Source organism: Chrysemys picta, chromosome 3 (assembly GCF_011386835.1).
Source record: "Chrysemys picta bellii isolate R12L10 chromosome 3, ASM1138683v2, whole genome shotgun sequence".
NCBI lineage: Eukaryota > Metazoa > Chordata > Testudines > Emydidae > Chrysemys > Chrysemys picta.
In genome coordinates, this window is record NC_088793.1 from 147764616 (window position 1) to 147780179 (window position 15564).

A 15564-nucleotide genomic window follows, 5' to 3' on the forward strand; every position below is an offset into this window, starting at 1 on the left:
TTGAGGGAGAACGCTATCAGGTATTTCATCTCCGTGCATTAACTCCTAGTCTGCGCTGCAGGGGATCTGGTCCCGTTGCAGGGCATTAAGCGCTGTGGGTGAGCTGCTGTCTGAGGTAGGGATCCCCGTCTGGAACATGGGAGGATGATCCTGAGCGCTCTAATGTGGGGAGGGTGTGAGGTTAATTAATGTCTGCAAAGTGCTGTGTGGTTGGCATGCAGGCTAGGAAGGCTGAGTAGTGTTTTGTGTGCCCTCTGCTGGATGGAATCAGAACTACTCAAGTGTGTGTCATAGACCCTATACTATTAATGGAGGTTCTCCTTCACTCAGTGGTTAGATCCTCCGCTTTTGGACCCGGGCAGGCCTGAGCCTCTGCCTCAGCCCATGGTGGGAGCCAGGCTCTGAGCCTTCTGCTGACCGCAGGGCCAGCCCCTCTGGATCCATCACTGTGCAGGCGCCTTGCTTTTGGAGTGAGGATCCCTTTGGCGGGCATCTCGGAGAACTGAGGCTATTGGTGCAGCCTCCTCATCCCTTGTAACATGCCCTGACGCAGCTGAAGGGCGGTGCAGGATCTGCAGCCTGACACATGGGGCTGGGTGAACCCCAGTCAGGGAGGAAATCCTGAAGTGGGGCGGGGAAGGGGAGGCCTGGGCTTCTCCAGGGAGCAGCTCCAGGGCAGGGAGTCAGACAGCAGCTGCTGTGCCTTTAATTTCTCTGCTCATACCGCCCCCCTTCTCTCACACTCAATCTGAGCTGCATGCTCGGCACATCCTGCCACCAGGCCAAACCCCACCTTTCCTCTGTGCAGAGCCAGCTGCAGAGCTAGTGAGCCGGGGCGAGGGAGGCTCCCAGCACCAGCGCGGAGCCAGGAAAGGAGAAGAGAGGAGAGGGAAGGGAAGGGCCCCTCTGGGAGCAGCCCACACAGTAAGTCTCTGCACTTCTCAGCCCCTCCGGCCACACTGGGATCCGATTAACAGCTCAGCTACTAGAGGCTGCTAATTTCAGGGCCTGCCTGGTAGGGAGGGAGGGGCTGGTGGCAGGGACCCTCCCTGGCTGGGCATTCGCTCTTCTTGGCTGTGGCAGCTGCTTGTGTGTCTCAGGGAAATGATCAGGTGAGTTAGGGCGGTGGCACCGGCACATGGCACAGGACTCTCCCCCCCGAACTCTGAAGCTGTTGCAGGGGCTCGCAGGGCTCTGGCTAGAAGTCTGTGCTCCAGGCCGGGGGGTCTCCTCCCTTAGCAAGAGTGGGAAGAAGGGGACCCCTCCCCTTTGCACCTGGGAGGGCAGAAGTGGCATTTTCTCTTTGCCCCCTGTCCTGCTAGTGTCTAGGGCATGTGCAAGGGGAAGCAGCTCTGGGCTGAAGCCAACTGCTGTGAGCCACGCAGGGATGGCAGAGGATGTGGGTGTTCAACCTGAGACCTGCCTTGGGTCCTGGGCTGGGGGTGGGTTGTTGTTCCTGCTCTGGAGTTGGGCCCCCTGGCACTGCTCAGCGATGCCCTGGGAGCGCCCGCCCTGTGCATTGCGGGGCTGCCCTGCTGGGGGTGCCAGCCTAGGGGAAATCCCAGGGGGCTCTTTCTTCCACCCCTCACCCATGCTTCCTAACTGGCAGTACTGCACTTCCCCAACGCACCCTGTCTGGTGGGGGCGGGACAGCTGGGCCTGGGGAGGATCCTGCCATTCTGAACGGAGAGGTTGCTGAGAAATGAGGTCCCTGGCTCTGGCAGTAGATGTGCTGCAGCAGTGGGGACCCTGTTAGTGCCTCGATAGAGGAGGCTGCAGCCCGCTGTCCCTGTGGGGCTTGGGATCTACAGTTGATCAGGGCTGGGGGCTATGTGAGAGCCGGGGGAGGCTGTGCGTGAGGGTGGCTGTGCGGTCTGGCTGTTTCTTGGCTCCCATTCCCGGCTGTTTACAGGAAATAGCTTTTCTGCTCCAAGGCTCTGTACTGGGCCCAGCACCCTTTGGAACAATCTCCCCCTGCTCGAGCACCTCTGAAGACAGCGCCTTTCCATTTGCTCAGCTGAGGTGTAAGACTGGCCCTGGCGGCTCTGTGATTTCTAAAGATCCCAGGGCGTGTTTCCATGGAATTGAGGTGAACTCCTTTGGCCTGGCCAGATCCCAGCCTGGGTAACTGCACTGTGCCTTCCACTAGTCCTGCGGTTTCATATGGGTGCCTGTCTTGAGCTCCTGTGTGTAGTGTTGTTATCTGGTGTGTTCCACCCCAGAAGTGGCTGCACTTCGGTGCTGGGTGTCCATTTGTATTATATGTAGTTTGGGATTGGGGTGTGGCATTCCTTGGGCTGATTGGAGAGAAAGTGCTATGCAAGCCTTGGTAACTCTTTATGTTTTGCTGGGTGTGGTGGCCAGGTGGGTCCAGGCCTGGTTTGAACTAGACACAGTTCCTAGGCTCTTCTGTGCGGTCTGAGCAGCCATCCCTGGGTGCTGGGCTCCTCATGGAGTGAGGAGGACTCCGCCACACACAGCAGTAAGTCCAGCCCTGGGGCTGCTTGTCCTGTTTCCTTTAACTTTCTAGTCCTGGCGGGGGGGTTACCCCCTTCTCCATTGGGTGATGCAGGCCTGTGCTGTGATGTCATTACTGCAGAGGCACGGTGCCCTCCCAGCTCAGGCAGGGATGGTAAGCAGGGTGCTTGTCATGTTGCAACAGGCTCTTGATGCAAATCTCGTGGGTTGGCATGGAGCCAGGCCAGTCCTAGATGCTTTGTACACACTCTACTGCATCAAGTGCTACCCACCTCCAGCCAGCTGTGGGAGGCTGCTGCAGGAAATGAGGCCTGCAGCCACTCCGCACCAGGTGGGCAGCACCCTGCAAGCCCAACGGCTTCAGTCTTGGGTGACCTGGCCAGCTCCGCAAGGAGCCTCCCTCAAATGCCTGGGGACCAGCAGTGGTGGGAACAACTGGACCTTCGACTGTGTGTTTGGGGGCGCCCCTGTGATCACAGGTCAGAAGCAAAGGGACCTGGACTTCCCTCCAGAACGGTCACCTGGGTTCTGTACGGAGTTGAACTCCTGTACACTTGAATGAGGGTCTGCCCGCTGGGTCACCCTGCTGTTGGGGCGTCACACTGGGGATCCCAGTGCACTGTTCTGCAAAGCTTTGAGTTCTGTTCCCCCCCTGGGGGGGGATCGGCAAATCTGAAAGAGTTGCCCCCGGAGTGGTGGCTGGGATGGTGACCATCCTGGCTGGTAGGAATTGTTGGTGATCCAAGGTCTAGCTGGAGGCCAGTCTCCCCGGTGCAGGGAGATTGGAGAAGCCAAGTCCTGGCACAAAGGTGGAGGGGGAATTGGTGAGACAAACCCTATTGTGCAGCTGGGGAAACTGAGGCACAGAACGGCACAATGGTCTGCCTGTGGGTGCACAGTGAGTCAGTGGCAGAACTGGGATTTGAACCCAGGAGTCCAGTGCTCCTTCCCTGATCAATAATGGTTGCAGCCATCAGCTAATAGGGCTCAATCTGGGCATGACGTTGCTGGGGGCTGAGTGAAGACAGAACTGGTGTATAGGGGCAGATTAGGGCAAGTGGGGGCCCCTCCCCACCCCTTCCGCCTGCAGTTCCCCCACGCTCCTGCCATGGAATGGGGTTGTGGCACGGGGGCTTGCCCTGCTCTGCCCGCCCAGTGCTCCAGCAAGCCCTTGTGCCCTGACCCCGCTCCCTGGCAGGAGCGCCGGGGCCACCCATTTTTCCAAAGCCCCTGGGCACAGGCCCTGTTGGCCCAGTGGCTAATCCTCCACTGCTGGTGTAGGCTTTGTTTGGCTGCTGGAGAGAGGCCTTTGGGGAGTGGAAGGGCCAGTTGGATTGGGTCAGAAGGAACAGGGAAGGTGTCTTCCAAACCAAACAAACAGGGCAGCTGTCTCGCCTTCCCCCTCACCCCCCGAAAACCTTGCTGTGCTGCCAGCATACGCTGGAACGGCTGAAGTCGCCAGTTCTGAGGGGGGGAGCAAGCTGTCCTAGCCACGCGTTGCTCCGGAGCTCCCGGCTGCTCGGATGCTGGGCACTGTGCAGGGCTTGGAGAAGGGAGTGAAGCCAGGGGAGGACTTTGAAAGGGGGCTCAGGGACTCCCAGGGCCAGAGTCAGCCCTGGTGTCACTGACTTGTTACACTGAGGAGAAGGCACTGCATGGAGAGATGGGGAAACCTATTGGGTCCCATCCCATCCAGCTCCGGGAGGTCAGTGCACCGCAGAAATCCTTTCTTGTGCCTTCCTGGCTCTGTTCTACGTGGCCTGGCCATGGGGCTCCCCGACTTCTCTGGGGTGGCAATTCCCCAGCCGCATCCATCTGTGTTGGGAAGACTTTCCTGAGATTCAACTTTAATTCCCACTCCCTTAATCACACCCCATCCCTCCTAGTTACACTCTCTTCCCCTCCCCCCGCCCCCTTGGGGTTTACAGCCCCAGGGATTGCATACTCCACTCCCAGCCACCTCTTAGCCAAGCTAGGCACACCTAGCTCTTCTGACCCTCCCCTCAGCCCCCACCTTTCCTGGGGCCCTTCACTGAGCTCCTTCCAGCTGGCTGCCCTCTTTGTGAGGAGATGCCCAGGACGGAGCACACTATCCCCGATACCAGAGCTCTCCCCACATCCCCCAGGAGAAGCCCATGGAGGGGGCTGTGATTTAACTGTTGTCATAGTGCAGGATTGGCCCCCCAGTAGAGCAGCCCAGAATTAGTGGCAGCCCTATTTTGTTCTGTTCTATTCCAGTTCTTGTGCTGTGCCCATCACCATGGTATTGGAGCACCCTGCCCAGAAGGGGGTTTCCCACCAGGAGGTCTCCAAAGCGTCTGGATGGACCTCAGGCCCCATGCTGCAGCTGTGCTGGGGAGCAAGCTTTGTGGCTGAACCAGTATTTCAGGGCCCTGTTGGTAGCAGTATGTTTCTGGGGGCCTGTTTTCCAGGAGTCTGTGGAGCCAGACTTGCCCCCTGGCATCAAAAAGATGGATGCTGCTGGAGGGGGCCTGCCAGGCACAGAGATGGCCTTGGGCACTCCCTGGACGACAGTTGGCTTGTGCCTCTCTGAAGCACCATCCACAAAGGTGCACCCTATATGCCCACCCAGGGGACCCATTGGCTCCATCAGCACCAGCCTGCAGGGAGACCTCTGTCTGCTCCTGCTCAGCTCGCATCCAGACCGGTTCCCCCATGTGTCTGAAATGCTCTTCACTCCCTCTGCACTCAGGAGGCCTCCAGCATCAGCTGCTGGTTCCCCTCCTTTGTGAGCACAGCAGCCATCAAGGCCTTCCCAAATACACTGAATAACACGGCTAATAATAACCTATGCTGTGCGCTATGGATGGCTGTGCCTGCTGGGCAAGGCTCAGCTTATCCACAGGCGGCTTGCCCAGCACGGGGGCTCCTGCAGAGCTGGGAGGAGCTATAAATCTTTGAAGAGGAAGCAGGGGTGCAGGAACCCTACAAAAGAGGCTGCTAGTTTCTAGCCCCCCAGGGATGAAGAAAAGCGTGTAAACGTGCCCAGTGTGTCACTAGCGCAGGGAAGTCTGCCTGAGTCTGCAGACAGCCTGAAACCATCGCTCTGTGAGGGCGACTGTTCACTCAGCTGATGATGGAAATGCCAGCATTAACCACTCTACTGCTGATCACCGCATGCAGGGATGGAGAGGGAGGGTTGGTCTATAACAGGGGTCCCCAACGCGGTGCCTGTGGGGCATCTAAGTGCACCCGTGTACTGGCCGGCGGACGAGCATCCGCCAAAATGCCACCGAGAAGCAGCAGCATCCAGAGGCGTCGCCGCCAAAATGCCGCCGATTTTCAGCGGCATTTCGGCGGCGACGCCTCTGGATGCTGCTGTTTGTCGGCGGCATTTCGGAGGCGACGCCTATTGACGTTGCCGCTTCTAGGCGGCATTTCGGCGGATGCTCGTCCACCGCCACGGTCCTCCGTGGCTCGTCGTCTGGCGCCCGCCAGAGGAAAAAGGTTGGGGACCACTGGTCTATAAAGATCTATGTAGCGTGACTGGGAATGGCAGCTCATTTTGGTGCCACAAGTGGGTGGCACTTAAGAGATGACCCCCAATTATTTTTTCCCATCTGGTTCCTGGAGCCAGTCAGCCAGAGGGGAGGATCAGAAAGCTCCACCCACGGGGAACTAAACCCCAGGAGCAGAGAGGGGCATTTCACACAATGCTTAGCCTGGGCACCATTGTTTTGCAGGGCAACAGTGAGTCCCTGGGGGGTCTGAGTCACTTGGGCAAGCCCTTGCTGGTGTGAGGATGTGCAGTAGGGAGGGGACATGTAGCGCTCTCAGTGCAGTGGGCGAAGGGCTGGCGCTGCTGTTGGGGAAGGCCCTTTCCCTGGAGTGACAGTGACATGGGTGTGAGCATACTCACCCATATCAGCCCTGCACAGGCCTGCCAGGGAGGTAGGAAAGGGCCCAGCAGAGCAGGAGGAGGCTGGAGGCAGGGGAAACCGCAAGCCAGGAAACAAAGGCAGCACAGATGACTATGCCTAGTGTTGTTCCTCACCCTGCCCTGCCAGTCAGAGACAGGAGGAGCTAGCCCAGGGGCTTCCTGCATGGGAAGGTACTTGACTGGTACACCGAGATGGTGTCGCTATGAGGTTCTGGGACACACAGAGGTACTAGTGCTGTGGACCCTGGGTGGGGAGTTGGCACTGAAAACTGGGTGAGGGTGGCACCAGGTGCAGGGATGAAAAGTGGGATTCATACTGTGGTAGGGAGGGGCACGGGGATGGGGAGAGGAGCAGAGTTGGTACTGCCTGGGAAAAGGGGTACTGGACATGCGGTGGGGAGTTCTCACTGCCAGAGGCATGAAGGGTGATTGGAGCTGCGGGGGGAGGGTATATTCTCTCCCTCCCCACCTCAATGAGCATTGGAGCAGATACAGCTGGTGCCACCATAGGGCACCTTGTGTTCAGTGCCCAGTTTCTTGCCCATCCCAAGGAAGCCAGCAAAAGTATAGCATGGGATCTGCCAAGCGCCGTCCCAGCCAATGCCATCCACTCCCTCCTGGTACCAGCAGGCACCCCCAGGATCAGGGGAGACCTCCTCGTGGCCCGGCTCCATCCATGCTGTCCTGTGCTGAGGGCCTAGCTTGGCTGTTGCGATGAGATGTCTTGGGGGTAGCTTGGGGTGATAGTCTGAGCTGGGGGAGAGAGAGCAGAAGGGGGGAGGGGCCCTCTGCTGCCCCGTGCAAAGAGACTTCTTGTGTGTTTCCAGCACTAGCCCTGCTGAGTGTCGGTCCCTGTCAGATGAGGAGGAGCCAGTATTTCTGAGGGGGCAGCGCAGGGATTCCAACAGGCCCTTGGGATGGTGTTTTACTTGCTGCCTCCATGGGCACTAGTGCCAGTCCTCAGAGCGAGGCCTTGGTTGTGCCAGCTGCCTCATGCTCAGTAGTGCCCCCATGTATGGGCTCTGGAGCAGCAGTGAGGTGGGTCAGAGCTGACTTTGCTGGATGGGGTGGTACAGCGCACTGGGCCCTGGTGCTCCGGGGAGCCCAGTCCCATAAACCCACAGGCCCCAGGTGCTAATTAAATCCTTCGGAGGCAGGGACTTCGCAGGCCTTTACCCTGTTTGTGGTGGGCTCCCCACCTCCGCCCATCAGTCTTTCACCCAAGAGGGCGATGGGTCGCAGTCACAGCAAGGGAGGCTGGGGTTTGGCCCAGGTGATCCAGGCTTGGTTGGCTGTGGGGCCCACCCCCATATTCTGGGATGGGGAGCTGGTGACTGGTGTGGGGAGGGCAGCTGTGTCCCCACCACTAGTGGGAGTTGGTTAGTTGCACACACCCCGAGCAGGACGCAGCTGTGGTCCTGCTGGTCTGACATCCAGTCTCCAGCAGGGACTGATGGCTGGGCGCTCTGGAGTCCCCCTGCACACGTATACGCCTCTCCCTCCTGAACACCATTGTGGATAGAAATGTGGCCTGTCAGGCTGGATGCCACGGCCCAGTTCTACACAGAAGCGACAGTGTCTGTGCTATGGAATGGGGTGTGGGAATGGCCCCCGACTGTGGGAGGCCACCCCAGGGGTCCTTTCTGCACAGCCAACTGGCCCCCGCTTGGTCACTTGGTTTCTGAGTAGCACTCCTTAGTGGGAGAGGCTCTCCTGGAGCAGATGGTACTTTCCCAGCAGAAGCAATGCATGGGGGAGCATGCAGGGTCACATGCCCCCCCAGATTGCTCGGTCACATGGTGCGGCTAGGCCCCCTCCATGCAAGGCAGCTCAGCATGTGAGCTGCACAAGGCAGGGAGAGGCAGAGGCAGGAGGAATAGCTGGGAGCTGCAGGAGGGGCCACTGCTTTCCAGGAAGGGGGGGCATTGCTTTTCAGGGCGAAGGGGCTGCCTGGGGGGCATGACTCAAGCTGTTCTGGGGTTGTTCCCCCCTTCCCCCACTATCAGCAGGTACGGGTCATCTCTGTTTCCCAGAATCATGCATCCTGTCGGCTCTGGGCTGGGTTTGAGTCACTCTCTCCTGCTGGAGGAGGGCTGCCCCGTCTCCTCCCCCTTCTCAACCTTTCCAGTCCAGACTACTGTAACCCCTCCAGGAGTCTGAAGTCTGAGTCCCGCCACCCAGGGATGAAGCGTATAATTTAGCTTCACTGGGCCCCCTGTGGTGTGGGACCCTGGGCAGTTGCCCTGCTTGCCACCCCCTAATGCCTGCCCTGCACTTGCTACCCCCTTAAACCTGTCCTGCAACCCCCCTGGGGGTTGGTTGAGAGAGAACCACTGCTCTAGCCCACTGAGCGTTGCTGGCTCTGGCCTGCAGCCTTGCAGAGATCTTGCCACTTGCTAATGGGCCCTCTGAATGTGCTGACTCAGTGCACGCTCAGCCAAGGACATCTCCAGAAGGAAGGGACTGGTGCAGGCAAAATCTGCAGTGCTGCAGGGCCCATCCCTGGGAGGGAGGAGCCAGAGGAGTACCCACTTCCAACCCCCTCCCTTTCCCCCTGAGGAGTTCCCACCTTCCCACTGTGGCCAATTCCCCCTCTCCGCCCCCCCCCCCCCCCCCACCAACCAGCAGGAATAGATAGAAGTGGGTCTAGGACAGTGGTTTTCAAACTTTTTTTTTTCTGGCGACTCAGTTGAAGAAGATTGTTGATGCTCGTGACCCAACGGAGCTGGGGATGAGGGGTTTGGGGTATGGGAGGGGGCTCAGGGCTGGGACTGATGGTTGGCGTGTGGGGTGAGGCCTGTGGGGTGGAGCTGGGGATGAGGGGTTCAGGGTATGGGAGGGGGCTGGGGTTGGGGTGCAGGAGGGGGTCTGGGCTGGGGGTGCAGGCTGGGCTGGGCTGGGGGTGCAGGGGGTGGGTCTGGGGATGAGGGGTTTGGGGTGCAGGAGGGGGCTCCCGGTTTGGGGGGCTCAGGGCTGGGATGCAGGAGGGGGTCAGGGCTCTGGGGTGGGGCTGGGGATGAGGGGGTTGGAATGCAGGAAGGGGCCCGGGTTTCAGAGGGGCTCAGGGCTGAGGCAGGGGACTGGTGCACGGGCTTACCTCCAGTGGCTCCCGGTCAGCAGTGCAGCTGGGGTGCAGAGGCAGGCTTCCTGCCTGTCCTGGCACCGTGGACCACGCTACACCCCAGAAGCAGCCAGCAGGTCCGGCTCCTAGGCAGAGGCGCCTGGGCAACACCACCCCCAGCTCCCCAGCCAATGGGAGTGTGGAGCTGGTGCTCGGGGCGAGGGCCACGCGTGGAGCCCCATGGCCCCCATGCCTACGAGCCGGACCTGCTGCTGGCTGCTTCCGGGTAGGGACTTCTAGTTTTACTACTAGTTTTTACTGACTGGCTGCCAGGGTCCCTGGGTGCTGAGCAAGGCAACCTTGTGCCTTGCGTTCCATGACCCAGTACAGGGTCGTGACCCAAACTTTGAAAAACAGTGGTCTAGGAGAGTCCCAGCATCTCCAGTCCCAGCCTCCCCCAGTAGGAGGCACCGTAAGGAGAATGCTGGTGGTGGGGGCAGCTCCCAGCCATTCCAGTCCCAGACACCCCCAGGAGGCACTATGGGGAGTGGGGCAGGGGTGCTGGGTCTGGCAGGTCTCCCATCTATTCCAATCGCAGCCTGATTCCGCAGGAGGTGCTGTAAGCAGCAAGAACAGAGCGCTGGAGTGAAAAGTTCATTGCTCTGACGTGCTGGTGGGCAGTGATGAACAGTGGGCACACTGCCTTTGGTGGGAGGGACGGGGGCTGAGGCGGCCAGGATTCCTGCGTGCTTGGCCCCTTTCCAGGCAAGTCCCAAATCGCTGTTTGTAGCTCTGTGCAGAGTTTCAGCAGCGGAGCCGCCCCCCTCCCCAATCTGCTCCCAGCTGGGGTCCAGGGCAGCTCTGTTTGTTCGGCTGAACACCATTGTGGATGGAAAAGTGGCCTGTCAGGCTGGATGCCACGGCCCAGTTCTACACAGAAGCGACAGTGTCTGTGCTATGGAATGGGGTGTGGGAATGGCCCCTGACTGTGAGAGGCCACCCCAGGGGTCCTTTCTGCGCTGCCAACTGGCCTGCCGTGCGTGGTCATTTGGTTTCTGGGCTCCCTCACAACAGTCTGTCAAAAGGAAGATGGTTACTGGGTGGGACTAACTTTCCAGCCTGTTAACGTAATGGCTGAAAGTAATAGTCAGAGTCCAGCATACAGCAGTCAGGTGCTGTACAAGCTTCTCCAAAAGGCTCCACCATTGCATCTCAAACTGGACCAGCCCTGGGCTCCCCACACACAGCTCTGCCAGGGCCCCTCACCCCTGACCTGCAGCCCCCCTGCTATCCCAAACCTGGGCTCCTCACGCACAGTTCTGCCAGGGCCCCTCACCCCCAACCTGTCTGTTCTCTGCCTAGCCCAGATTCTTCTTGCAAACTCTGTTCCCATGGGGGAGTCCTGTCCCCAGCCATCCCTGAATCTACTCTTTCCCCCCCACCCTCAGCCTCACACACACTACTGTGCCACGTCTCATCTCCTGGTGCCTTTTTCATCACAGGGGGAGGTGCTGAAGCTAGCGCTGCCTGTGCCTGGCCAGCTGTACCATGATGCCCTTCGGGGGAATTGCCTCCCGGCTGCAGAGAGACCGGCTGCGAGCAGAAGGGGTGGGTGAGCACAGCAATGCCATCAAGTACCTGAACCAGGACTACGACACCCTGAAGCAGGCGTGCCTGGAGAGTGGCACACTCTTCGAGGACCCCCAGTTCCCACCTGTCCCCTCTGCCCTTGGCTTCAAGGAGCTGGGGCCAAACTCTGGCAAGACCCAGGGGGTGCGCTGGAAGCGCCCATCGGTAAGTGCTTGGCTCTCTCCTCTGTGAGGCCTACAACGTCCATCTGGATCCACTCGGCCAGGAGGCCCTGGACTGTGAGAGCTGCTCTGCCATGGTGACCCAGGCTGTGGCCCTGTCCCTTACACACTGGATCCCTTTACCTGCCCTGAACCCTGGTCCCCAATCTTCCAAGCACTCCAAACCCCTCTGCCTGCCCCAGGCCCCATCTCCTTCAGACACCCTCCTTCCCCACAGGTGCCCGGAGCCAGGGGTGCCAAGGGAGTTCTGTCTCTTGCACCCTCTGAACCGGTTGCCTTCTGTAGTGAGTTCTTTTTTCCTTGGTTAGATCTGGGCATTGAAATGTGAGGGTTGGTCTCTGTATCATCCCTGCCCTTTCTGGATGGAATTGGACCTGCACAGGGGTGTGAGCACGTTGCCTTCAGTGACTGGGGGCCCTCAGTGTAAGCCCTCATACCATTGCCACTAATGAGGTTTGGGGCCTGTGGCTCTGCAGCAGAAGGTGTCAAAATGTTTCCCCACTGATCCCTTTGGAGTGGTTACAGTCAAGGCCCTTGCCCACTGCTGGTGGCAATTGGCACCCCTCTCCCCTGAGGGTGCTGTCAGACACTGCCACATGGTCACCCCTGCCCCCTGAACCAGAGATCAGAGTGCAGACCCTGCTGAGAGCTTGCACCAGTATTTGAGTCTTTCTGCTCCTCTGCAGGAAATCGTGGGGGACCCTCAGTTTATTGTTGGAGGCGCCACAAGGACAGATATCTGCCAGGGGGCTTTGGGTAAGTACTGTCCATCCAATCCCTGCACAGCAGCACCTGGTGTTCAGTACAGAGCTGGGAGGAGGTGTTTGTGTGAGGAGTGTTTGAATGGATTGAAATTGGGGGGCCCTCTCAAGTGCAAAGAGGGGATCCTGGTGGCAGGGTCTAGGCTTTTGTAAGGGTCAGTTTCCCAGCATTCTCTCCAGGAGTTGGGAGATTGACCCCAGTCCCCCCCGCTGAATCAACTCTGCTATTACTTCTGTTCTTCCACCATAATCCCACCAAGCTCTGCAGCTCTGGTTCCATCCTGGGATCTCCTTCACATCTTGCCAGGATCTAAGCAGGACTTCCCTCCTGTTTAGCACTATGGAAAGGGCAGGGGCTCGCAACCCTTCACCACTACCGTGTGTGACTGACTGTTGGTTACAGTAGTCCCTGGACATCCCAGTCAGGAATCCAGGCCCCATTGTGCCAGGCACTGTGCATACATGTCCGTAATAAGCCAGTTCCTGCTCCAGAGAGCTTTCAACCTTGGCATGTGATGAGAGACAACAGTCAACGAACGTGGAACAGGGCAAAGTAGCAGTGCTCTGACTGTGATCAGCGGTGGTGGCTGCTCACTTGCGTAGTGTTTTGTGGGCAGCGTGGTGGAGGTGAATTGGAAGGACTGTGCAGTGGCTCTGCTGATTTTCACAGGGAGTGCCTTCCAGGCATGAGGGGGGCAAGGGAGAAAGCACAAAGGTGGCCAGTGGTCAGCAAAGGCTGGCAGGGGTAGACGTCTGGATAATATATTACAGTTGTTAGGTAGGTGGGGCTGAGCTGTGATAAAAACCAGTAGCTTGTGTTTGATGTCTTGGAGAAGAAGGGGGCAGGGCAGTGGAGGGACCCAAAGAGGAAGGTGACACAGAGTGAGCTTTGCTGGCAAGGTAATCTTAGCAGCAGCATTTTGAATGGGCTCAAGGGGAGCAAGATGATATGGAATCATAGACATGTAGGGCTGGAAGGGACCCTGAGAGTTCATCTAGTCCAGCCCCCTGTGCTGAGGCAGGACCAAGGAAACCTAGCCTGTCCCTGACAGGTGTTAATCTAACCTGTTTTTAAAAACCTCCAATGATTCCACAGCCTCCCTAGGTAATCTATTCCAGTGCTGAGCTATCCTTACAATTCGAAAGCTTTACTGATAGCTAACCCAGATCTCCCTGGTTGCAGATTAAGCCAATTACTTCTTGTTCTACCCTGAGAAAACATGGAGAACAATTGGTCACTGTCTGCTTTACAACAGCCCTTCACATATTTGAAGACTGTTCTCAGAGCCCCACTCAATCTTCTTTTCTCAAGATTAAACCCCTCACACACACACCCAATTTTTTTAACCTTTCCTCATATATCATATTTGCTAGACCACTCATCATGTTTGTTGCTGTCCTCTGGCCTCTCTCCAATTTATCGACCTCTTTCCTAAAGTGTGGCACCCAGAATTGGATGCAGTACTCCAGCTTGAAACTCACCGGTACCCAAGCAGAGCTGGGCAGTTACCTCCTGTGTCTTTCATACAACACTCCTGTAAATACACCCCAGCCCTACAACACCCCTGTGAACCTGGACACTTCCAAGCATTCGTCAAGGAGCAGAGATGATGATGATTTTGGTAGTGTAGCCAGATTTTTAAGATGCTGCGTTGGAAGAAGTGGCAGGATTTAGATATGGTTTGAACATGTGGATCTCGAGAGCAGGGTCTCCTAAAATACTGTGTGCTGATGTGTGTTAAACAGCTGCTATGTTCCACCCCAGAGATGGCTGCATTTCAATGTCTGGGGAAGTGATTACTGTGTCTAGTTTGTAGAACCCCTTGGGAGCTCTGGGAATGTCGGAACTGCCATGGGCACAGCAGCATGAACCTGCATGGGGAGCCACAGAGCCAGGCTGGGCACAGTCTTGGGAAGAGAGAGGCAGGATCCCTAACTCCCTTACAGCAGCCAAAACTGAGCCCCAAATGGCAGTTAGTTCATGAGAGTCTGTCCAGGAGAAAGCCATGGCCAGAGTAGAGGGGGGAGGCTGCAGGTCAGGATCAAGAGGCATAGGCAGAGCTGGGTGGATGGGCCAAGACTGGAATGGTCCGATGGGGAGGGCTGTGGGTCAGAAATGAGGGGCACTGGTGGAGCTGGGGGTGGGGCCCCAAGACTGGAAGAGCAGGGGGAGTTGGTGGCCAGGATTGGGGGGCACTGGCACAGCGGGGGTAAGGCTGGGCCACTCTCTGGTGTCCCCATGGCATCACTGTACCTCCAGGACAGGCGTGAGTGGAGCGGGTGTTCTGGGCCTGGCCACGCCCGGGCAGGAAGTTCCTAGGGAGCTGAGTCACAAGGGGAGGGCAGCCTGTGGCTTGAGGGTTGCTGTGGTGATGGTGTGTGAGTTGGTGCCGTGGCTATATTTAGAATTCCCAAGGAGATATCAAAACCAGGCCCTGCCCCCGACTCCAGTCCAGGGCACACCCTCTCCTCACCACCCCCGAGTCCAGTCCAGGGCGCCCCCCGAGTCCGGTCCTGGTTCTTCTCCTGCTGGGAGCTTCCCTGTTCTGTCTCTTGGGCGCTCCCTCTGCATCCCCACCCCTGCCAGCCTGTGCCCACTCTCTGTTGCTCCCCCACCCCTGCCAGCCTGTGCCATTTCCCTGCTGGATTTGCCAGTTACCAGAAAAATAATTTAATCTGCCAGGGTATTTTTTTTTATTTACATGAGTCTAAAGTTTTGCATTATTCTCCCAACACACTGGGATATCTACTGTTAAAAGTGTCTGTGTCCAGCTAAAGATGCTGCAGTGTTCCCACTTCTGCAGTTTAAGCAATAACCAATGAAAACGGTTAAAAATACAGCAGCTGTCTGCCCACCACCACGCAAGTGCACTGCACGCGTGTGTGAGAGAGGGTTTGAGTCACGCGAGAGTGGGCACTCATACTGCCGAGGTCCTGGCCACGGGTCTGGGGGGCTCTGCATTTTAATTTAATTTAAAGTGAAGCTTCTTTAACATTTTAAAAAACTTATTTACTTTACAGACAACAATTGTTTAGTTATATGTTATAGACTTATAGAAAGAGACCTTCTAAAAACGTTAAAATGTATTATTGGCACGCAAAATCTTAAATTAGAGTGAATAAATGAAGACTCGGCACACCACTTCTGAAAGGTTGCCGACCCCTGCTCTAGATACTATAAGGGGGTGTTGGGGGTGGGGGGGTTGCAGAATTGCCTTGTGGTTGGGGGTTGGGCTTGCCTCGTGTGGGAGGGGATGCCAGTTTTTTGGCATTTCAGAGGTGGTAATCCTATCTGTCTCCCTTAGCGCCCAGGCGTCTCCGCCCTCAGCCGCTTGTCACTCACTGCATGGTTCCTGCCCGCAGCAGGGCAGCCTGGCTTCTTCCCTTCTGACTGACAGGAGCACCTGGGGGTGAGGCACAAGTTGTCTGGCCTCCCAGAAGTTCCTGCCCTCCCCCATTGTTCCCGGATGCTCTGGGGAGGAGTGCGAACCCCTAGGCACAGTGCCCAAAGCCTGGGGTCTGGGTGGGTCTGTGTTTCCATCCCCCTCAGTC

The 15564-nt window shown here is 57.7% G+C and overlaps 1 protein-coding gene across 4 annotated transcripts in view; it reads left to right on the plus strand.

Annotated features, from left to right (window-relative positions):
• Positions 1 to 785: 785 nt before the first annotated feature.
• Positions 786 to 15564, plus strand: part of CAPN11 (calpain 11) — a 30290-nt gene continuing 15511 nt past the window's right edge. The window contains exons 1-3 of one of the 4 annotated variants that reach the window (XM_005296315.5): positions 786 to 924; positions 10943 to 11234; positions 11938 to 12007. In XM_005296315.5, the coding sequence (XP_005296372.2) occupies positions 10989 to 11234; positions 11938 to 12007 (316 nt within the window). In that variant the 5' untranslated portion in view covers positions 786 to 924; positions 10943 to 10988. Of the gene's footprint in view, positions 925 to 952; positions 1113 to 6421; positions 6551 to 6585; positions 6606 to 10942; positions 11235 to 11937; positions 12008 to 15564 lie in introns of those variants that run through there. The other 3 variants (XM_024111149.3, XM_065589244.1, XM_065589245.1) reach the window with 3 other exon arrangements.